This window comes from Vulpes lagopus, chromosome 2, assembly GCF_018345385.1.
Source record: "Vulpes lagopus strain Blue_001 chromosome 2, ASM1834538v1, whole genome shotgun sequence".
NCBI lineage: Eukaryota > Metazoa > Chordata > Mammalia > Carnivora > Canidae > Vulpes > Vulpes lagopus.
The window spans coordinates 16059021-16083207 of NC_054825.1; the positions used below are offsets into that span (position 1 = coordinate 16059021).

The following is a 24187-nucleotide window of genomic DNA, read 5'->3' on the forward strand; positions in this document are numbered from 1 at the left end:
GACTGCTCAAAATTCCCACAGCAGGTGATACGGAACAAATCAGGACTTCTTGGCTGCCATCTTTGGGAGCAGGGCTCCAGATGTGGGCTCTGGCACTGCATCCAGACCTGCGATTCTCAGTGTTGGCTGCACACTGGAATTACCTGAGAAGGCTTCAGAACTGCTGATTCGTGGGGCACCTGGGTGGCGATGTCAGTTAAGCATCCAACTCTTAGTTTCGGCTCGGGTCATAGATCAAGCCCCACATTGGCCTCTGCATCCCATTCTACTTGGGATTCTCTCTCCCTCTCCCTCTGCCCCATTCATATTCTTTCTTTCTTTCTCTCTCTCAAAAAAATACATCTTTTAAAAAGGAAAGAAAAAAAAAGAACTACTAAGTCCTGGGTTCTACTTCCAGAGATTCTGATATCATCGATCTGGGATGTGGTTCAGGTATCAGGATTTTTTAAAGCTCTCCAGGTGACCCAGTGTACCAGGGTTGGAAAGCACAGGGTAGAAGCTCAAGAAGCTGGCTGCCATTACTGAGCATGTTTTGGAGAGCCAGCTGGGCAGCAGAGCTAAGATGACCCCATGAGCAAATACAGTATCCTATTCTTAATAGAGATTAGATCACAGATAATAACAACAGCAGCAGTGGTGAATGCCCCGCTCCTACACTGTTGTCCTCTGCACTAGCATCTCTGCAAGGTGGCTCCAGTGAGAAATTGAAAGGCACTTCTACAATGGTGGAGCCAATTTGGTACCTTGAGTCCCTGGGACCAGGGCACTTGGCCAGCTTGGGAGTGATGCTGGACTCAGTTGGACTCAGTTGGACTTAGTTGAGGTGGCTTATTTACTGAAGAAATTCAGGAAGGTTTTATTTTTCTGTTTGCCCAGCTGTGGCTTCTTATGGGTCATCCATTTTTCTGTGGGGACAGCATAATCACTGTTTCATCTCCTTGGAGTGACTGTGTTTCTGTCCATGGGGAAAGATGAATAAGTGGGTCAACCACAGCATTTCATTTGATGGTTATAGGTTTGATCTGTGTTCAAGTTCCCCAAACCCGAAACTGTCCTGACTGACTTTTTATCAAGTAAGCAATCCTGTTTCCAGACTCATGGCCTGATGAGCTCGACTGGGCCGTCTTGGCCACTGTCACTCCAGCAAATGGTAGACATCTCAAATCCAAGGGTCTGTTTTCCTCTCCCCAGGACCCTAGAATTGAGAATCTCACCTTTTGGCTGGGCCTTCCAGGTGCTTCCAGGCTTACCCCAAACCCCTCCCACTCAGGACCATAAGCTCCATGGTGAGCTGATGCAGGATCTGAAGGCGTATCTGAGCTGGGTATTTGGAGAGAAGGCAGTGGCTATAAAGGGGGGTTCTCTTTTCTGTTTCTAGCCTTGGAGCAGCTGTTGACAGAGCTGGATGACTTCCTCAAGATTCTCGACCAGGAGAACCTGAGCAGCACAGCGGTGGTGAAGAAGAGTGGCCTGGCTGAGCTCCTCCGACTTTATACCAAAAGCAGCAGTAAGTGTGGCCTGAGGGCCTTTAAGAGATCCCCATGGAAACAGAAGGGTGGTCCTGCTAGGGCCGCCATAACAAAGTCCCACCGACTGGATGACTTAAACAATAGAAATTTGTTTTCTCAGAGCTCTGGAGGCCAGAAGTCTGAGATCAAAGCATTGGGCAGGGTAGGTTCCTTCTGAGGCCTCCCTGTTTGGCTTATAGATGGCCGTCTTCTGTCTGGGTCTTCATAACATCTTCCCTCTGTGTATGTGTCCGTGTCCAAATCTCCTTCATACAAGAACACCGTGTTACTTACCTCTTTAATGACCTCTTCTCCTACTGCAGTCACATTCTGAGGTTTTCAGGGCTAGGACTTAATACATGAATTTGGTGGAGCGGAGGAACACAATTCAGCCCATTGCAACAGTGTAGGAGTGATGGGATGTGGATGGGAGCCCAGAAATCTCTGAATGCTCAACACAGCAGCCCTGAGTGTGGTTTTAAACAAAGTGTTTTCAAAGCACTTATTCAAAGTGGAGAAGGGCAAATACATCATTCCAATAATAGCCAGCGCTTCATTGAGTATTTCCCACCTGCACACATAGTAATTGGTTTCATCTTCAAGTCACCCCTCTGAGGCTGGTGCTGTTGTTACAGATGAGGATGTTACAGATGAGGCCTGGAGAGTTTAAATTACTTGCCTGGTGTCTTATGGCCCAAAGGAAAACATAGTTTTAAGGTTGTAGATCACAGAACTCTGAGTGCAGAGTTGGGTTTTTTTTTTCAATATTTTATTTATTTATTCATGAGAGACACAGAGAGAGAGAGAGAGAGAGGCAGAGACACAGGCAGAGGGAGCAGCAGGCTCCACGCAAGGAGCCAGATGTGGGACTCGATCCCAGGTCCCCAGGATCACACCCTGGGCTGCAGGTGGCGTTAAACCGCCGCGCCACCGGGGCTCCTATCCTTTTTATTGAGGTAGATTTTACAGTCAAGGATGTAGATCTTAAGCATTCAATTCAGTGAGTTTGGCAGTTGTGTACTCCTGTGTACATACCGCCCAAAACAAGACCTAGAACATTTTTATCATTCTCGAAGGTTCTTTTTTGCCCCTTCCCAGCAAACTCCTCCTCACCCCCACCCTTCACCCCAAGGTAACCGTTGTTCTCATTTCTCCCACCATACGTTAGTGTTGCCCATCTTAGAGCTGCTTATAAGTGGAATCATTTGTGTCTACTTTATGTCTGTTGTCTTTCACTCTGGGGATTTGTCCACACTATGAGCTCCGTCAGTAGTTCTTTCTGTTGCTCAGTAGTGTTCCGTTCTGTGAATACACCACAATCTGCCGATCCACTCCCTTGTTGATGGACATGCGTGTTGTTCGTGGGTTTGGGCTATCATGAATAATACGGCTGCTCTGAACGCCCTTGCACAAGTCTTCTTGTGGACATTTGTTTTCATTTCTAGCACATTCAGATTTCTTTTTTTTTTTAAAAAAAGGAAAGCTTTCTTGTGAAGTCCTGACAGTTTAGTTGAGTCTATTTTTATGTCGGATGTTTGGGAACTGGAAGTGATATTTTGGGACCGTAAGGGACCACATCTAATCCATCTGCCTCAGAGCAGCTGAAATGCATGCCGGAGGAGGGAAGTGTACCCTCTGTAGCCATCACCATCAGGAAATTCTCCCTTTCAGCCAACCTGGATCCACCAGGCTACGTTTCAAGGGCTTTTTTCCTTTTCTTTGTTCCCTGTGGAATAAATGAGACAGAGTCATAAAGCAGAGGCATGTTGCCTTATGCCCAGCAGCTGCCTCTTCTGCCGGAATGAGCTGGCTCTCTTAGCCTTCCATAAGAGGTGTTTTCCTTGAGTCCCATTTGTGGGCTTCGCTGCTGGCCTGGCCACCCTGTGGTTCCCAGGCTCCTCCCCGCTCCCTGGCTGGCGGCTCCCTGGCTGGCGTTGGCTGAGCACTGGTCAGCAGCACATCAAAGGTGGGAATGTTAGGTGGGAAATCCACATTACAATGCCAGGGGAGTTCGAGATGAGTCACCCTGGGCGGAATCTATCAATACAACCCTTTAAGGAGCACTTGTGGACCGTTTGGATGTGCTCTGACTTGCGATGTTTAATGATAGACGACACCTCCATCAGGAATTGGAAGACCCATGTGATGGGCCCCAACCCCTGGTTCTTGGTTCTGAATGCTCTCGGGGCCCCCTGGGTGGGGTCCCCTCTTTGGGTTAATGTGCTGTGCAGCTTCCTGTAGGATGACCTTTGTTTCACCCCAGATCTCTGCATGTTCTGCTCTGATAGAGTCAGGCCCTCCCCCCACCGTCGGTGTCTGCAGCTTGCAGGAGGCGTCCCGATGTGGACTGCCCGCAGTGCATCCCTCAGACCACCGGAAGTACGTGCACAGCCTTACTGAGACCTGTGGCTGCCACCCCTGTTCTCAGGGCTGATGTCCATTCAGGTCCTCTTCGTGCTCTCTTAGCTAGGAGGGTGGTTAGAGCAGCAGCTAGCAGCCCATGTGCATGTACACTGTGTCCCAGCACGGTCCTAATGCAGGAAATGGTGTGCGCTGTGCCCCGTAGCCCCCATCCCAAGGCAGTGAGAGAGTTGTTGTCCTCATCTTCTCAACAAGGGAACTGAACACTCAGAGAATCACTTCTTCAAGGCCCGTGGCCATGAGGCACAGAGCCAGGGCTCAGGCCTGGGCAGGTGCACATAACCGCTGTACTGCCCTCATTGTCCCATTTTCCAGATTCATCTGCACCACAGTAGTTGTGCTACACAGCACAGAATCCAAAGTCCCCCTGAAATCAAAGCATTTGTTTTCCTTCTCAGCCTCCCAGGCCTGTGTTGCTGTATTTTTTTCCAGCAAATTAGCTCAGCTTGATGGGACTTGTATGTGGAGGCAGGGTGATCATTTTGAGATAGTCTGTGGTCTACACTGGCTGAACTGTTGTTTACTCCCACACATTTTGGGGAGAGTATGTGTGAGAGAAAGAGAGAAAGTGTGTGTGTTTACCCTTTTCAAATTGTCCATTTGGGTTTTCTGATCTTTTATTGTATGAGTGTAACGAGAATTTTCTACTCTCTCTACCTTTCATCTGGATGGCGAGGTCAAGGTAGGGATTGAGGTTTATCGGGAGCCAGTTGTTGGTTTCTGCTTTCAGCTGAGAGGGCTGAGGGTCCCCCAGTGCCCTGCTCAGAGACTCTGGAAAAGTGTCAGGGGCTGCCCCTCTGAGGGGAAGAGCTGCTCATGTTCTGTCTATATAATGGTAGTCCCTATCCCTCGCCCCTCCTCATCACCCAGTTCTCTGGGAGGGACCACCCCCTGCACACCAGGGTCATTCCCCAGGAGCCACACGCTCACTCAGGAGCATGCTGAGCTCTCCTTTCCAACCACACCAGTTGTCCTTTCCCACATGCTGGTGTTAGTGATCCCATTATTCTCTCTTTCCCCCACCAATGTCGGGCTCATAAAGGTAGAAACAGTGTCTTCTATTTCGTCCTGTGCTGTACCCCCAGCACCTAGCAGGGTGCCCATGCCCAGTGCACTTGTGAAGAAAATGAATGAGAGAAAATTCTCCAACCCAAGGCTACTGCTGACATGGGACAGACAGCTCAGTAGTCTCCCATTATAGGGCCAAGTTCACTTGGAGCATCTCCCAGGATTGCAGATGGTCCTGAGAGCCTGTTACCTACCAACCTGGATGGTTGGTAACCAGCACCCATGAAAACCAAAACCTTGACTAACCATGGCCTTCGGCAGAGTGCCCAAGGTGGGAGACGCAGCCCCGGGGAGTGGCCAGTGTGAATTTTCTCTGCGATTTATAAGCTGCCATCTGGGGGAGGAAGCACCTGCCTAATATCTAACAGTTAAAATAAGGATAACAATATCTTGCCTTTTTTTTTTCTTTTCTTTTTTACAGGACCATGGGCTTAGTCAACAGCAAGAAAAAAATAAATGCACATAAGATGAACATTGCACTATTTACATTCCTTAGATTCCTGTTTTGATCTTTATCAGAAGCATCTGAATATTTTTATGTAGTTGCGGTTTGCCTCTATTCTGCTTTACATTATTTTTACATTTAGAGTTGCTGTCTGTGCACATTTCCATGTGCTGACAGTTCACGTACTTTTTCTTTTTTTTTCTTTTTGCTATTCTGAAACGATCCTTTAACTGTAAATATTGGATATCTTTGTAAATAGTAGACAGAGCTACTTTGTTATTTTTCACAGCTAGGTAGTGCTCACCAGTAGATGAACAGTGATGCTTAACCAGTCTCTGATTAGCGGCATTCAGGTTTTGTAATTTAAAAAAAAGGGGGGGGGGGCCGTATCCCTGGGTGGCTCAGCGGTTTGGTGCCTGCCTTCGGCCCAGGGCGTGATCCTGGAGACCCAGGATTGAGTCCCACATCGGGCTCCCTGCATGGGGCCTGCTTCTCCCTCTGCCTGTGTCTCTGCCTCTCTCTCTCTCTGTTTCTCATGAATAAATAAATAAAATCTTTAAAACAAAAACAAAAACAAAAACCTTAGGAGCACCTGGATGGCTCAGTCAGTTAAGCATCTGCCTTTAGCTCAGGGTCCTGGAATGGAGCCCCATGTCAGGCTCTCTGCTCAGTGGGGAGTCTGCTTGTCCCCTTCCCCACTCCACCCCCTTTTGTGCTCACTTAGTCTCTCCTCTCTCAAATGAATAGAATTTTTTTTTTTAAAAAATCATACAGCATTACAATAAACATCCTCAAACAAAATTTTGTTTATATGCTCGAGTTTAGGACAAATTTCTGGCAGTGGCAATGCTGGGTTAAAGATTATGAACACTTGAAGAAAAAAAAATATGAACACTTAAATTTTCCTCCAAAATCACTTCCAAAATGTCTGTGTCAATTTATGTACTCTCTAGTAATGTATTTAGCTGTTTTGCTCAGAATTGCACGATGAATGGCAGGGCCTGCTGCCTGCCCCTGCAGAGCACTCGTCCTGTGTGCTGTCCTCTGGAGAAGGTACTAACCTGGCCCCTCTGGATCTCAGGCAGTGGGAGTACACCAGTTGTGACTAACTACATTTCGATCTTATCATTCCCTCCCGTGAACTGCTGCAGTATGGGGTGACGTTGCTGACTGGTCCCGCAGGCTGATGGCAGCAGACCCCTCTGGCTGCGTCCTCCCCGCGTTCTTCGGGGTTTCCAGGGCTCTGTGTTTGCAGGCCTTTTGGCTGGAGGCCGGGCAACCTGCGGTGTGGATCTCACACTGTGACCTGCCTCCTTCACCAGAGGCTTGAATATGGGCACCTTGGCTGGGTAACAGGGTCTCCAACTAGTGTAGCCACAGGTTTCTAGAAAATGCAAATTAAGGGGCAAAGGAAGAAATGCAGGAGGATTTCTAAGAGGAAGAGCACTAGGATGAGCTTCCTCTGCAGTCTTCTGAAGAATAGGTCTTTGGGGCATGAGAAACTGAGCAAGTGTTAGGAGACTAATATTTCTCTGCTCAGACAGGCCCTGGAAAGGTAACCTACACAGAGATGATTTTAAAAGAGGGAAGAGCTGTGTTGTTGTAGGGTACAATCTGTAGGGTAGAACAGGTGTCTGGCAGTGCTCCGTATGAATACATATAAGTATATGTATTCATTCATTCATTTATTTATTTAGATTTATTTATTCATTTGAGAGGGAAAGAGAGAGAGTGAGAGTGCACAAGCAGGGGGAGAGGCAGATGGAGAAGCAGGCTCCTCACTGAACTGGGAGCCTGATGTGGGACTCAGTACAAGCACCCTGAGGTCATGACCTGAGCCAAAAACAGACGCACGCTTAATGGACAGAGCCACCCAGGCGCCCAGTGCTCCGCTTTTATTTTTATTTATTATTATTATTTTTTTTAGTGCTCTGCTTTTAATTCCCAGCACACTCACCCCGCTAAACACAGAGCTCACGATTTGGGGGCCTCAAGCCCCCACAATGGCACCTCACCTAGAGCCACTGGGAACTAAGTTTCCAGTTCCTCAGTGTGGCCTCGCATACAGAGATATCACTCTGATGAGCCCGAGCAAGTAACTCAGACTAGAGTGAGAATGACTGATAGGAGATATTTTACAATTTAAATGAAATGCTAGGAAACCCAGAGAAATCTGCATGGTGGAATATGGGGCAGATCTTTGAGGTATGGGTGCCTTTCCACAAGACTTTTATTCCTGAAGCTATCCTTCTGTACCTATCTTTTTTCCCCTCCCACCCCCACCCCACTCCTAGGTTAGAAAACATAACAGTGAGCAACTTGGCCTTTCTGGTTTTGGAAATCTGTCAACTCTATAATGGACTCTTTCAATCAAGTCAAAATGGTGTATGCTTTTACTGGAACCCGTGCTAATGACAGTGTCTCTCGGGGGACACTTTCTCTCTACAAGCCATTTCCCATTGCAGAATCACAGGAAACCTTTGTCTTCCCATCTTCCCTCTGCAGGTTCTGATGAGGAGTACATTTATATGAACAAAGTGACCGTCAACAAGCCACAGAATGCTGAGTCCCAAGACAAAGGTACTGTCTAGGACTGCTGATGGCCTGGCCAGCTTCCGGGATGGGGAGGCATAAGCTTTGGTCCCACCCACCCCCTTCCTCCCCAGCCAGCACCAGACAGCCCATGGGAGTTATTTCTGGCATTCACATTTTGGTTGATGGTATTTCGGGTTGATGTATTTTGGGATATTTCATCAGGCCACCTCCTTGCCTCTTAAAGGTCTCATGTCCCCTCTGTGGATAAGCAATCTGACCCTAAAGCCTCTCAGCTTTTCCCAGCATTATCCCAGGAATAGGAAGTCATGGTCAGATGTTCTAGGAAAGCAGTCACTGTATAGTGCTGACTCCACACCCAGCTTTATATCTTTTGGTAGAAGTCTGGATTTTATGTGCCTGTGAGAGGGGGCGGGAATAGAGAATGGAAATGCTGATGTCAGCACCTGCCTTAATATTCTAAAGTCTTGCTCAAAGGTGTTCTCTTGGTAGAATATTATATCTTAACATTGGAAGGACATATTGTGTCTCCCATGACGTCTAACTTACTCTTCTGCTCTGTTCTGCTCTCTTCTTTTCTCTGAAAACCTTCAGGAATGGGTCTGCCAAAACCCTAGGGAGGGGAGGCCCAGAGGTGTTGCAGAACTGCATAGTTGTAGAGGAGAGGGGATTAGAAGCCACATCTCCCAACTCCCAAGCCTGTGACTGAAATGCAGAGGCTTAGCCAGAGGTGGGGATGCAGCTCCCCAAAGCATTCAGTCGTGTTAAGGCTTCAGGATGCCTGAAGTTGCAGTGAAGTTGGCTTCAGGATGCCTGCCACCAAAGCCCCGGGGTCAGATCTGTGTGAGCCTGTCTGTCCCGGGGCTGGCCGGGCCGCTGTCTGAAGTGGTCAAGCTCAGAAGAGCCTTTGGAGCCCTTTTCCTTAAGAGCACAAGCACACAGAGGGCTGGTGGCCGAGTTCTCCAGTGTGGCTTTTGCACCTCCTATTCCACTGCCAAGCCTGGGGCTCAGTAGAAATTATCCACATGCAAGCTACCACTGTGCCCAGGGCCATTTGCCTTCTGGGGAAACTGGGATGGAAAGAGCCATAATCACAGGGTCGGAGCTGGGAGCTGCTCCACATAATGACCACAGGGCAGCTCCTCTGCTCGCTAAAGCTCTGTGGCTGGGCCATTTTTGGCATAGGGCAAATGGAAGAGAGGGTGCGGAGCCTGCCCGAAACCCCAGAGCAGTTCCTTCTGAGGAATCTGCCCATGGCTCAGGCACCACTACACCCTATTCTTGGAGGAAAAACCACATTGGCTCCTGGGACCGCCTGCCTGGGTAATTAACACCTGCTCAAATAGATCTCATGGCACATGTGACCAGACATTCCGGGGTAACGGGACCTGCTGTGAGGCTGGGCACCCCTCATCAAAGCTTCTCCTGTTTGCTGCCCGCAGCACCTGAGGAGCAGAACCCACTGACCAACGGGGAGCCTGGCCAGCACTCTTTGGCCCCTCAGAAGAGTCTTCCAGACCTCCCACCACCCAAGATCGTAAGTGTTCATCGGAGACCCCTGACCTCCCAACTGGGGCTGAACTTCCAGTTGTTTACACAGGGGTCAGTCCACCAAGTGGCTGGCATTTTCTGAGCACCTACTGTGTGTAGGACGTGGGGCAGGGCCCTGGGAGAGAATGAACAAAAGGATACCTGCACGTAGGTGACATCATTTGCCCAGGGCCATAGTGCTCAGGACAGAGGCTAATGGGAATGGGAGATGCAGGGAGTTGCCTTCATCCAATGCCACCGTGTGTTTGAGGCTACACCGTGTGTTTGAGGCTACACCCAGCACCATGTGAGTGAGGCCACGTATAGCTGTGGTCACCAGCTCAGGCCGCAGCAAACTTCTAGAAATGTAAATCATATCCCCTGGCACTTCCTGCTTCAAACCAGCCAAAGGCTTTCATTGAACTTAGGAAAAAACATCCGCATTCCTTAACCCAGCCCCATGGGCCACACGGTCTACACAGCCCGGCCCAGCTGCATCTCCAGCCTCACTATACCTGCTCTTCACTGGCCTCCTCTTCCTGGATTGGACCACATGGTCAGTGTTGCCTCAGGGACTTGGTACTTTCTGGACCCTGGCTCTCCAGTGGCTGCCACCGCCTCATCTCTCAGACATTCATGGACAGGCTTTCCCTGATCTGCTGCACGAGGCAGCCCACACCCATCCCCACCCCAGTTACCATCTGCCCCATGGCCAGTTACCCCTCCATGGCACTCACCACTGTCGAGATGGTCTTGGTATTCTCTGCCTCCCCAACCAGATGTGAGCTTCGTAGGACAGGGAGAGAGGCTCTCGTTGACTGCTTCGTGCCCTGTGTCTGCACACCATACACATGTATTTGCTCATGGGTGGTTGGATGGACAGAATGAATTAGGAAACCTACAGACCTGGGTTCAGATCCCAGCTCTGCCAGCTACTAGCTCTTTGACCTTGAGCCAGTGATTTAAGGTCTCTGGCCCTCTGTTCCTGGTGTTTAAGAGAATCTGAATCTCTATCTCCTAAGATTATCTTATTTGACAGGCTAAGGCTGGGCATGGCGTACTAGGAGGTTAGTATTCAGGGGGGTAGGCAGCAGTGTTTATATTTTATGGGGGAGGAAACCAAGAATTGGCAGGTTTATAGTGTCTGAATGTTGCACACATAGAAAGTGACAGAGCCAGGATTTGAACCTAAATTCTTTCCTGTCTAGAACCTGCTCAAGGAGGCTTCCTGAGAAGTATGAAGAGAGAAATGGGAAGGATTTCCACAGGCAGCAGGGTCCTGGGGCCAGTGCCAGCAGGGAGCTGTGTGACTCTGTGGTCACTGAGCTCCCACAACACCATCCAGGGGCAGATCTGTGCTCTCACGTCACTGCTGAGGGCTTCCCAACCCCAGTCTGGTCCCCTTCATGCCTCCCTGAAGGCGTCAGGGCTCCTCAGGCAGCTCTCGCAGCTGGTAGGCAGTTCTGGAATACCTGGGAGTATCCCACCGCATGAGGCCCTCCAGCTGAGTGACAGCTGGCAGACTCTTCATCTCAGCCCCAGTGAGACTTGGTGGCCTGACCCTGAGTTCTGGGTGTCCCCACTATGCTGACAAAGCAGGTAACAGCTACACCTGAGCAGCTAGCCATCCTGGTGCACACAGGCTTGGTCCTCCTCACCATCTGTCTAGGGGTGCAGACTTTTGTCACTTTTCCTACGAAGAAACAGAGGCTCAGTTCAAATAGCCGGCCCCGGGCTCACCTCCGGGAGGTACCAGGGCCAAGGTTTGAATGCAGGTTCTTGGACTCCAGGCCACTCTGCAGGCCGCCTGCTGAAGCACTTCTTTTCAGCAGAGTAAAAGGGTCTGTTCTGTTCCTGCCAGCTGCAGGCTCCCCTCACTTCCAGCCCAGGACCGGGGAGAGGGGGTACGGCCCCTCCATGCCTGACCAGTTGCTGCCAGAGTAACCTGGGGGAGATGCTGTGATTTTCTGCTGTGCTTCAGGCACTGCTCGCTGGGTGGGGAAAGGGGAGGTGGTTGCTCTGGGCTGAACTTTCCTCTCTGGAATTCAGCATCTGATTCTGATCGGGGTCAGCATCGGGTGCCGCCGCCTAGCATCTCAAGCCTGGGGCAGCAGGTCAGCACCTGCGGGGGGAGGCTTCCACCAGGCCGAGTGTCATCGTGGGCACCACGCCCTGGGTGGAGCATCATGACTTGCTCTAGAAATCTGTGCTTCGCGGACCTGGTGGGTTGCTGGGAGGCCCAAGCACTGGGACCAGGTTGTAGTGAGAATGAGGCCGTGTCCCAGCAGCCTTTGGGGTTCTGGCACCGGCTTCTCCTGCTCCTGTACGTGGACACAGAGGCTCCAAGGGCCCCGGGATGGGAGCTGCAGGCCCTCCGAACAAGACCGGGGCGAGCGGCCTTCCCCTAGAGCAGACTTCCTGTGTTGGCTGTGACTGGGGGGCCCCTCGGGGCCCAGAGAGGCTTGCGTTGACCTTTGAGAGAAACCCAGTGCTGGAGTTGGGAGAAATACCATCACCCAATAATAGCACGGCCCCAGGGGGGCCTTCAGACGTGCGGCAGTTGTTCGGATGGCCCAACTCCAGGCCGTGGGGAGGGTTCCAGCTAGACAAACCGACTTTACAGTCATCCTTCTTGGCGGGGCTTCTCCGCTGAGAAGACCAGGGGGTGCTGACCTGACCGTAGCCCCCTGTCGGTCCCTCCTGGTCCTATCCCGGGTGCCCATCCCCACCCCAGGGACTCCCACTTTCCGAGTGAGGAAGGCCCAGCCTAACCCGGAGCTCGCCCCTCCTGCTCACACACGCCTCCTCTGCTCGAGTCTGGCGGCCGCAACCACGACTTGGGTCCCAGCCCCTTGACGAGTGGCGTCAGGGTGGAGTGGGAAACAGCTGTGTCTTCTGGCTCTGTGCAAGGAGGAGAGCGAAAGCTGGACGGAGGGAGGGAGCGTGGCAGCGTGAGGTTGGAATGACCTTGTGACCTCTCTTCCTGAGACAGAGAAAGCCATGCCCCTTTGCACCCCGACTCCAGAGCCTCGGGGTGATGGGAAGCTTGTCCACCTGGAGGCCTGCCTGGGGTCCTCAGTGCCTACAGCTGGGCCCAGAATGTAGCCTCTGTGGCAGGCTTAGGGTGCCCTCGACTCCCTCTCTGGTGGCCTGGGTCCCCTCCCCACCCTCGCAGAGTCCCGGGGTAGCAGATGTCCAGCAGTAGAAGAGGCAGCCACAGGTCTGGAGCAACCTCGTGGGTGTGACCGGTGAGTCAGGCAGCTGTGGCACTTCCAGGCTGCTGTGTGCACGGCCAGGTGCTGTGGTCACTGTAGGAGAACAGATGTTTGCTGGCGTCGTTTATGCTGCTGGCTGGCCCAGCCTTCTCCACCCCCAGCTCCCCTTTGAGGCCTGAACATGCATTGGCGCCGATCTGAAGTGAGCTGCTCTATGGGGGAAGCAGCTTACTCCACAAAAGGACGTTGCCATGGTCGGTCTGGGGAGCTGGGGCTGGCTGGATCTGCTATCCCTGCCGGGGGAATGTTCCGCAGGGCACTCTGGGGCGGGTTGCTCATAACAGCAGAGACACCTCAGGTCATCTGGGCTACTGTGCTCATGCAGCTCTCATGTCTCATCTAAAATGAGAATTTGCAAACTCTAGCCCCCTGGCCAAATCCGCAGCCACTGCTCTTGTAAATAAAGTTTTATTGGAACATAGCCATACTTCTCAGTTATGCATTATCTGTGGAAGCTTTTGCTCCGCGGTCGTGGAGTTGAATAGCTAAGATCAGAGACTCTAAATGGCCTGCAAATCCCTGAAGTATGTGCTATTGGCCCTTTGCAGATAAAGTTTGTAGACCTCTGGCAAATCCTGCTAAGCAGAGTGGCTTTCTTCCCCGTCCCTTCCTGAGGATTCTCAGAACCTTCTTTCCAGTTGTAAAGTCACATTCCTCTGCCTCTTTATTTAGTGTCTACAACCTGGACCATGACAATGACGATGACAATGAAATAGTGCTCTTTTATTCTTAGCCCTGAGAAATCAGCGTCTCTTGCTCCTTTGACTTTAGAAACAGGCCATGATGTCTGTGCAATTACGTGACTCTCTTCTGAACTTTGGGGGAATCGTTTTATCCTTTAACTTGACTCCAGGGTTTCGGTTTTGTCCCCATAGCCTGGAGAGCAGGGACTGTCCTTTTTAATGAGGCTGAGCTTGGGCTTCAGACATCTCCTCGGTCTCCTCAGGATACAGCTGATCTTCCTCCACCAAACATGTATATAGGCAACCTTTCTCCCTTCATTGATTCTTATATTTTTTTAGGTTAGTAAAAATTCATATGTATTGAATAATAGTGCTGGGCAGACATTAATCCTTACAGTGGCCCCATGTGACAGGTACTTCTACTCTCCCCATTGTGTGGTGGAGGAACTGAGGCTCAGAGAGGTCAGTTAAGTTGCCCAGGGTCACACAGCTTGGATGCACCAGTGTTAGGAATCAAACCCTAGCCCTGGAGACCGGATGCCTACCACTGCCCTCCCCTGCCTCTCCATTTATAGGTGATTTTACAGCGCCGGACATGGGAGGCTCTCAGAAAACACTCCCTAGTGCTCTACCCCCAGATAGGACAGCAGGACCACTGAGGAACTCTTGAAGAAAGTTCATTCCCCCATCGTCCTGTTTTAATTGCAGGAATCTGGGGCCAGACCTGGATCTTGGGTGCTTGGAGCTTCTCTGTAGATGGGACCCACCTCCTCACAGAGAGAAAGGTCCCAGCACCACCCGACGGCGGTGGGGCTTCCTAGAGGCTGGAGCTGGAGGCCCAGCCAACCTAGGAAATGTGAGCTCCAGGACCCATCTGTAGGGATCTTGCTGCTTCCCAGGGGAGAGGATGTTCTCCCCTCAGACCCTGGGAGGCCGGCTCCCAGAGGACCAGGGCTGGGTCTTGGGCCGCCCTTTGTCAGACATGATCAAGGGAATGGCCAAGAGGAGCAGAGACCTCTCCCCAGGCTTGTGGCAGCAAAGCTGCAAAGCCATCCCCTGGCAGCTACTGATGGCGCACACTGGGTGCCCTTGGGACGAGGCTGACCCGGGGTGCCCCTCACAGCCGTGTCTGCAGGCCCAGGGCAGCAGCTGATCTGCCAAGGAAAGGAGCACATCACCCTGCTCCTTCCTCTGTGTTGGGGGCCGAAAGCTGCTCGGAGTCTGCCTCTCAATCTTGTATCCACTCTCTTGACGTAAGGTCAGATGAATTTAGAAGGATCCTGTGTCGGATGCAGGTTGTGGCCTGGCCTCGCCGACCCTCCGCCCATAGGCCTGTGTCAGCTTGTGGGGCGGTGATCCGGTGACCAGGTCCTGCAGCCCCCACCCCCCACCAGGCTCTGGATGGCCCCCAAGACAATGATGACAGCCTCCTCGTGTTTGATGCGGGCCAGGCGCTGTGGAGACCCTGTCATGTTTTCCCTCACTGAACCCGTCAGGACAACCCTGGTTTTATTCTTGTTTTACAGGGAAAGAAAGTGAGAGAGATTGATTAACCCCACAATTAAATATGTGGAGTCCTAAACCCTGATTCAAACCAAGTTATATTCACTCCAGAGTCCATATGAATAGACTCTAGATACCAGGCCACACAGGATTTGGCTCGGGGATGCTGATTTTGGTGAAGCAGCCACAGGAGCATGGCTCTGCCCCCGAGGAGGCTGGGAGTGGACACTCCTGCAGTCCATGCTGAGGACTGTCCCCCAGGGACCCCAGCCCAGGCTAACTGCTCTCTTGCCCTCCCCTAGGCCAAGACCAGGGGGAACTGTCTCTGTCATAGATTCCCTCAAAAAAGCTCATTTTCAGAGGCTGGGGTTTCTAGATCCTTCCTTTCTCCTGCCAGCAGGGCAGGGAACCCTCCAAGGCCCAGAAATCTGTCTGAGCCCAAGGCCCTATGGGGTCTTTTCGTTGGCTACCCATCCCCACCCCCACCCCTCACTTTCTACTGTTTTCATTTGAAACTCCCCAAACCCAGCACAAGGAGTTTCCAAAACCAGGAGTAGGAATGTGCTTCAGATTTTGCCATTTCTGTTGTCTCATAAATATTCCCTTAGCCCTCCTCAGGGGTTGCACAATTGAGGGAGACTCCAGAGACTCGTATGGATGGATCCTTGCACATTTATGACCTGTATCTAGGACTACTCATGCAACAATCTACTTTTTTTCCCCCTCCCCTGCTATTACTCATAAGATTAGCTCCACAGTCTAATGGAGGAATAGAGGATTTCATGCTCCATGCTTCTACCTACTTGCATATGTTGCTTTTTCTTCTCAAATTGTGTGCATTCATCCCTATACCACAGAAGCAGCTCAGGGCCATTGTTGAGACTCAGCTCAAAGATTGTGTCCACTGGGTGGTAACTGTTCCTCGCACCCCACGCATTCCCACAGAGCTTCGACCTTATATATTAAAACACGACTCATGACGCAAGTCCTTGACTGGGAGCCTTGAACGTTCACTGCCTAGTTGAGTCTTGCCCAGGATGGGCTCCTGAACATCGGGATGCGTTCCCCACAGCGAGGGTGCAGGAGCCATCCAGCATTTGCTGGCTGAATGATTGAACCTAGTCTGGGAAAAGTTTAGGATTTAGAACCCTGGTCATCTCCCTCCATCAGCATTTGATTAGCCCTTGTCATCCTAGAAGGAACATGCTATGTAGAGGCCATGACAGCCTGACACCATCTGGACCTTTATGTGCATTCCCCATCATGTACACAATGCTGGTGTGTGTGTGTGTGTGTGTGTGTGTGTGTGTGTGTGTGTTTGGAGGGAGGGTTTGAACCTCATTTTGCAGAGAACACTGAGGCTCAGCAAGGCTAAGCAACACACCCGCAGCCCTTCACTGGAAGCAAACCAATGGACGTGGTGGCTTATGGGAGCCATGGTAGTCCATGTTCTCCCTCCCAGCTGGCTTGAAGAGCAGCGGGGCACTTTTTTTCCCCTCCAGACTCCCCTCCTTCCACCCAAAGGGTTAATTCCAAGTCGTTCCCAGTGTATCCTATCTGAAAATGTTTATTTGTTCATACCATAGATTCCAGAGCGGAAACAACTCTCCATCCCAAAGATCGAGTCTCCAGAGGGTTACTATGAAGAGGCTGAGCCGTATGACACATCCCTCAATGGTACATCCCGGGGCCAGGGTTGGGGCTCGGAGGGGGTCCAACCACTTCCTGCACAGATGCCAGTGCTGGAAGCAGACGGTGGCCTGGGCTGCTGTTTCCAGAGAGTGTGGCCCAAACTGAGAACTGACCACAGAGCATTGGGCTGCTGCTCTTGTGGGGAGCTGAGCTGTACAGCAGAGCCAGGCTGCCTGTAAGGAGGGGCTTGGGATGGTCCCCAGTGAGCTGCGTTACTGTGTCTGATGCTTTCGGTGGCCCCACCTGGACGGTGCTGGATTCAGCACAGAAATGTGAGGGAGGCGAGGTGTGTTGGCTCAGGGGCACTCGTAAGCAATGGGAATGTGGTGAGGCCGAACCAGCACCCTTTCCAGGGTTCTTTCATTAGACTGATAGTTAACGTGCTCTCGTTGTACGCCAGGCATGCTTCCAGGAGTCAGGACCTCAGCAGAGCTCAGCAGAGTCCAGGGTTCCAGCCCTTAGGTTCTGTGAGGAAAGACAGATGACAGATAAACACAGGTTGTGTCAGGTGATGATACAGTGGTAGGATGGAAAACACAGGGGCTGGGGTGGGGCAGGAGGGGGTGTTATTTTAGATAGGGAGGGTCTCTCTGATAGCATGACCTTGAGCTGAGTCCTGAATGAAGTGTGAAGTGGGGAAGGCAGAGACCTACAAGAAGAACTTTCTAGACTGCACAGCCCATGCAGAGGCCCTGAAGCAGGAGGGCTCTCGGCATGCTTAAGAAATAGCAAGGAGCCCAGTGTGGCTGGAGCAAGGAAAGAGACGAGAGGTGGGGACACAGAAGTTAGCCGCAGGCCACGATGAGGACTTTGGCTTCTTTCTGATAAGACCTCAGGCCTCAGTGACTGACATTAGGTATCAGTGAAAACATTAGGTATTCAGGGGCCTGTGCTACAGGGGCAGGGCTCATGCTGGACCCCTCTGTCCTTGGCCAGTGGTTCTCAGCCGGGGGGAGTCAGATCAGACATGCTATGCTCTTGGTATAGGGATTTGATAGCACAGAAAGGCCCCAAAAATTCTGGAAGAAAGACAGTATTGTGGCCTACTCATGCACGCAGCTAGTCTCTGGTCCTCTCGCTCTGCCCTTCTTACCTCACTCAGCTTCCTTCCTTGGTAGGCGAAAGGTCTTTGAAAGCATAAAGCAAATTGCAAATATAAAAGGCAAGGGAGGGTCTACATGGGTAGGAATGAACTTGGCTGAAAAGGGGTGTTGTTGGCTCCGTAAAGAGCCGGACCAGAGGTCGGACAGGACCAGTCTCTCGGAGCCACCTCGGATTCTTCTCTTTCTTCACACTTCACCTACTGCCTCCGGTCCCAGGAACTGTGTGGGAGGCGAGGGCCTGTTTGGATTGAGGTTATTTTACTCTAAGAGGCTGGCTTTGTGGGCAGACATCACTTAGCTTGAACCCACGGAGCGTGTGGGATGTTGCCGAGTCACCGGCGGGGCCGTGATTTCAGACCGAAGCGGAGGGTGCGGTGCTACTTGTCTGGATGCATCTGGAAGGTGGAAGCTGTGACTCACCACGACGAGTACCTCCATGCTGTCTTAAACCTAGCTCTCTCGGGTGTGGCCCGTGCCAGCGGGGGCCTGCATCCCAGACGCTCCCGGGGGCCTGTTTGTGGGGCAGACACTTTATCTTATCATAAACAAGTGGGCTCAAGCTTCGTGGTGTTTGTCATTCGGCTGCGGATTCATGTTGGTTTTAGCCAAGACCAGGGCGTCATTGTGAAGACAGTCTGAACGCAGCAAGGTGGGTAGGAAGGTGCCAGCTGCATTTCCTCTCCTGCCGGGACAACAACCGAGGATGACTTTTGGAGAGAATTGGTCCCATGCCACAAAGGGAGGGCTTCACCTGCATTTGTAACCTGGTCTGCCCTTACTTCCTGCTCGTTGTCCCCACACCTGTTTGAGCAGTGAAACCTGCAGGTCATGGCAGGAGGGATGACCTTTGGCCACCAGCCATTTGTAGACTTCCTACGAGAGACTGGTTGCTTGGGTTCTTGTTCTGCTTTATCAGCACTGTCCCCACGCTGCTCTGAAGGGTCAGGCCTCTCTCTCCAAGAAAAAGTTTAGGAAGTGCCCGGATGGCCTGTGCAGGAGATACAGGGTCAGTCCTACTTGCGTGAGATGTCAGCTACTTGGCCCATGATGTCTCATGCTGGGGTCATGGCAGCTATGGTAACAAATATCCCCTCTTTCTGCTTAAAGTGACACAATACAAATCTCTTTCTTATGAAGAGCTCAGTGTGGGTATTATAGGTCGGTAGGTAGTCTAGGCTCCCTCCTGGGTGGGCTTGGGCACCCTCTAAGACCACAGAATCCTCTGCAGGGAAAGAGAAGAGAACCCCTTAAAAGGGTTTCTTAAAAGCGCCAGCCAGAAGTGACTTTTACCCACATTCTATTGGTGACAAGTAGTTACCTGGTCATCTCTGGTTGGGAAGTGGCTGGGAGAAGGTGTCCTTGATTGGGCTGGGGCCTGTCCTGCTGAGTCCACTCCTCCAGTGGAAAAGTACTAGCTTACAGTGGATAAGCAGCCATGGGGCCACTTCTGGGTCTCTCTGTGTCTCTGCACTTGGGTCTGTACCTCTCTTCATCTTGTGTCTCTCCATCTTGCCTTTCTCTGTGCTTCTGGATCTCATACAGGTCATTCTGGCGGATTTTCCCCCACTGGAGTCCCCAGATGGGTGCAGGTGCCTGAAGGAGTCATTTACGCCACAATCACCTTGGGTACTGCTTGTCCCCAGAGCTGGAAAGCCAGTGATTCCATGCCTGCTGCCTGGCTTCCAGAGATGGGATGCATGCCCTGGGGGTGGCCTCTGCATGGATTCTGCATGTGTACATCATGTATCATCCTTCTAGAAGGAGAGACTTCTCTACCTGCCACAGCCCCCTGCCACTGGCATCTGAATGCACGAGTGAAGGACCAGAGCGCTGCATGGTTGTCTTGCCCCCTTTTCCCAAAGACCTCCGGCAGCACACAGTGGGGGGTGGTCCACCAGGGGTGCAGAAATGGGATGGAATTCCCTGAGCCTTCTGCTTTTTACTCTCATTCATCCTACGAGCCCCAGAAGCCACATATCTGCTTTAGGACTGTCCCACAGTCATGGCCATGCTGTGATCCCTCTTAGGAGATAAATAAAATTTGCTCCAAGATTCCCCTAAGCCACTTCAGGTAGTTTGAGATACTGTGATTTGCTGTCTTCTCAGCTTCCCCATACCTGCCTGACGGTGGATGGGCAGGTGTTGGAATTCTCCACCGAACGCTTGGGCCAACCCCGGAAGCACAAACAATGGGGAGATTTGGCCAGCTTCTTCCTGCTGAACTCTGTGGCCGCCCTCTATTAATTTCTGTTACTGAAGGAGGCGTCCCAGTGACACTGTATCATTCTGAGTTCCCTTATTGTACAGAGTATACCACACTGACGATGAGGACTTTTTCTAAAATTGCCCTGATCCTACCACCTGATCAAATCAGCTCTCTTGAGTTTTTCCTCTTGCCTCTTGGTACCGATCTATTTGCACACAGAATTTTAATTGTGCCTCCTCACTGACCATCATATTTCTTGAGCTGTGGATTACTGTTCAGAGTTCCCATCCAATAGGGTTGCACGGCGTGCTCTGAAGTGGGTGCATCACACTCCCCCCCCCCCCACTCACCTTCCACTGACTGTAAATGGCACTGGAATTAATAACTCGATGCACGTAACCTACCACTTTCCTTCCTTCCTTTTTTTTTTTTTAAACTAGTTTCCTAGGATCAACTCTCAGGACTGGGATTATTGGGTCAAAGGGTATGGGTATCTTTATGGCTCTTGAAACAACAGGCTGCCAGATTGTTTTCTGAGAGGCTTGTGTTTCATTTACGTTACTACCAGCAGCGGGAGAGTTCGGGTCTCCCGTTGGCTACGCCACTCTTTCCAGTCTTTGCTTATTTAATAGGTGTGAAGGTATGAGCTGTGCAACTTATTTTGTTAAGCTGTGAAGGGGAGCAGTACCACACTGCTTTAAAAGAAAGTGGATATTAAATTATTGGAAGTGTTATTTTTAGAAATATGAAAACACATTTCCATTGGCCCCATAGCGAGAATGAGGCAGTGGCCTCATTCTGGTTTTCTATATTCTAAGTCAAATGTGGTTCTGTTTTCCTGGCGTGGAGGAACCTTGCTGGGCAGAGAGGAGAAGGGGCTTCTGCAGAAGGGACACTAAGGGCCCACAGGCTGACATGTTTCTGGAGGAGACTGGAGGGGCAGATAGAGGAGTTGCGTTCACCCTGACTCGAGGGGATGGACCATGTCTGTAGAGGTGACAGGGAAGTAGATGGTGGCCTGACTTTCTACCCAGTCATAGAAGGAAGTATCTAGGGATCAAGAGATAGTGAGTTCCCCGTCGAGGGGGGAATTCAAACAGAGGCTGGAGCAGTGTCAGGATTCCCACAGACAGGATTCCGGTGTTGAGCCAGGGGTTGGACTAGGTTGGGATCCTAAGGTTCTCTTTTTTCCACATCCTTCTTTTTGGGGTTTTACTGATTTACTTTTTCCTTCCCCTAGTTTCTGTTGGCCTTAAACAGCACAATGAGGCCCGGAGAACAACTCTCGCAGGGTACATTGCGGGGGGCGGGGGGGAGCAGGAGAAACTGAGGCACGGGGAGCGTGCACAGGATTGAACATGGTTTGTGCTTGGTGAGCTTTGGGATTCTCTCGAGCAGAACAAGCGTGAGGCTGCCCAGAGGTGGAAACCAGCAGAGGGGGCCGTGTGTGCTGGGAGGCTGGCCGTGGGGAGGGAGAGCCAGCAGAGCCTGGGGAGGCTGGCAGTGGGTTGGCCCAAGGGCCGGGCCCAGGGGGGACAGCCGCCTTCCCCACAGAGCCATTTCCTGCTGTGGTTTGTCTCCCCTTGAGAGGCTGCAGCCTTTCCTCCCAGGACAAGCAGGGACAGAGGTGGCCCAGCCCTCAGAGGGCCACTTACCTCGTGCCCAGCGGGGGCTCCCAGAGACCCTTCCCCTGGGCCCCCCTACAGTGCCCGGGTGCCAGGCTCCCCCCTCTCCCCCACTGCTAAAGCCCCAGGTGAGGATCCAGAGGCCCGCAGGGGGGCCTGGCCTTGTCAAGTGTGGACCCTCGCCTGCGGGCAGCGTCTTGTCCACTTGACATCTGTGGAGTCTGGGATGACAGATTGGAGGAGGAAAAGGCAGAGACTCCTGGTTTGGGTTGTTCGTGTCTGGCCAGAAGCGGCCTCCAAGAAGCGTCACCGGGGGGGCTGTGGTTGGCGGCTGTCAGGCTGGCTCAGGGACACAGGGGCCGGGCGGTCCGGCCTGCGGGCCCCGCCCTCCCTCCTGGACGAAGGTTCCCCTGGCCCGGGGGCCGTGACCGCGTGGGTCTTCCTTGCAGAGGACGGAGAGGCGGTGAGCAGCTCCTACGAGTCCTACGATGAAGAGGAGAACAGCAAGGGCAAGTCGGCGCCCTACCAGTGGCCCTCGCCCGAGGCCAGCATCGAGCTGATGCGCGACGCCCGCATCTGCGCCTTCCTGTGGCGCAAGAAGTGGCTGGGGCAGTGGGCCAAGCAGCTCTGCGTCATCAAGGACACCAGGCTCCTGGTCGGTTGGGCTCGTGTTGTGGTGCTGTCCTCTGTGTCTGGGGGGCGTCGGGAGGCGGCCCCTCATGCCAGGGGCACGGAGCCTTTCCTACGTGGAGGTTTTCTCCTGTCCCTGATCCGAAATCGTAGGCCGAGCTGTGTGCGCGTGGATGAGTGTGCTGCCTCTGAACTAAGAAAGTCTAATGGGGGCAGCCCGGGGGGCTCAGCGGTTTAGCAGCGCCTTCAGCCCAGGGTGTGATCCTGGAGACCCGGGATCGAGTCCTGCGTCGGGCTCCCTGCATGAAGCCTGCTTCTCCCTCTGCCTGTGTCTCTGCCTCTCTCTCTCTCTCTCTCTCTCTCTCTCTCTGTCTCTAATAAATAAATAAATAAAAATCTTAAAAAAAAAAACTAATGGTTTTCACAGGTCCCTCCATGGGGGCTGTGGTGACCACCCCCTGCCCCCAGGCCTGTCCCATAGACGTGTTTTCCCAGGGATCTTGTTCCCTGGTCTGAGGGCTCATTCTTCCTCACATCTGGACCCCTGGCCGTTTGGGGTGGAGCCCCCTGCCCGGTCAGGACCCCCCAGCCCCCCTGGTTGTGGCCACCACACTCACCTGTGCAGAGGCAGAAAGGGAGGCATTGTCACCGAAGTCACGGTATTTTGAATTACCGATTATAAGACAAAATCCATAAGGGAACCAGAAGCTATTACTCTGACCACAGCCCTGTTTCCTGTTATTCTAAATTATAATTCACAGTTTTTTATGTCCTCATTGGAAGTTCCTTGGAATCATTATAAGCGCGCTTTCCTCCCGGGTCATGACATGCCCTGCCCTGTGCAGATGCTCCTTCTGGTAACGCCGTCCCCAGCCCTGCGAGGACCCCTCTATACCCATCACAAACAAGGGCAGAGTATTTTGTCTGGGAGGGGAAGCAAGTCCCTTTCTTTCTTTTTCTTTTTCTTTTTTTCTTTTCTTTTTTCTTTTTTTTTCTTTTCTTTACTTCTTTTCTTTTCTTTTCTTTTCTCTTTTCTTTCTTTTCTTTTCTTTTCTTTTCTTTTCTTTTCTTTTCTTTTCTTTTCTTTTCTTTTCTTTTCTTTTCTTTTCTTTTCTTTTCTTTTCTTTTCTTTTCTTTTTTCTTTTCTTTCCCTACAAATCATCTTCTTAACTAAGCAGATAATGAGCTTGGTCTTCATTCCCTACGCGCCCCTCCCTGAGGTTGGTGAGCAAGAAATGCAGATAGGCAGGGAAGTGGGAAGAGTGAGTCCAACCTGAAGGTGTGAGAGTTGGCTGCAGAGGACGATTTTCAGGAGCTAGCTGAGGCCTGCGGGGCCCTTGGAGCAGCCTGGATGAGCAGGGTGCTGGGCATCCCCGGGGAGGTCGGCAAGAAGGGGGTGTGAGAGAGAGGAGACAGTCTCCCTGGTCGCTCTGATGCCAAGAGCAAGAGCTACTGATACCTGAGCCCTCATTCTGCACCTTTGGTTTTGCTGGGGAGAGCCGAGCTCTCGGGTCCTGCCATGCCCGTGGCCCCTCTCTGCAGCACCCGGCCAGGCCTGGCACCCCTGGCAAAGTGGCACAGCGTCTCTCTTCCCTTCTAGTGCTACAAATCCTCCAAGGACCACAGCCCTCAGCTGGATGTGAACTTGCTGGGCAGCAGCGTCATCCACAAGGAAAAGCAAGTGCGGAAGAAGGAGCACAAGCTGAAGATCACACCAATGAACGCCGACGTGATCGTGCTAGGCCTGCAGAGCAGGGACCAAGCGGAGCAGTGGCTCAGGGTGAGGGTGGCACTGGGCTGCTGGGGACACAGGCCTGCCCCCCCTACAGGGCTCCTTGGCTTTTTCTAAAAGGGATGACTGCTGTCAAGGGTAGAGGATCTACAGTCCTTCAGATTCCCAGGGTTTCTGTGTTCTGCGTGGTAGCCGTCAGTCCTAAGGAAAGGA

At 51.9% G+C, this 24187-nt stretch overlaps 1 protein-coding gene across 8 annotated transcripts in view; it reads left to right on the forward strand.

The window, feature by feature from the left end:
• Positions 1–24187, forward strand: part of AFAP1L2 (actin filament associated protein 1 like 2) — a 100334-nt gene that overhangs the window by 55616 nt on the left and 20531 nt on the right. For 7 of the 8 annotated variants that reach the window (XM_041743116.1, XM_041743120.1, XM_041743119.1 and 4 more), the window contains 6 exons: positions 1379–1507; positions 7948–8022; positions 9438–9532; positions 16573–16663; positions 22062–22267; positions 23843–24022. In XM_041743116.1, the coding sequence (XP_041599050.1) occupies positions 1379–1507; positions 7948–8022; positions 9438–9532; positions 16573–16663; positions 22062–22267; positions 23843–24022 (776 nt within the window). Of the gene's footprint in view, positions 1–1378; positions 1508–7947; positions 8023–9437; positions 9533–16572; positions 16664–19323; positions 19408–22061; positions 22268–23842; positions 24023–24187 lie in introns of all 8 variants that reach the window. The other variant, XM_041743125.1, reaches the window with a different exon arrangement.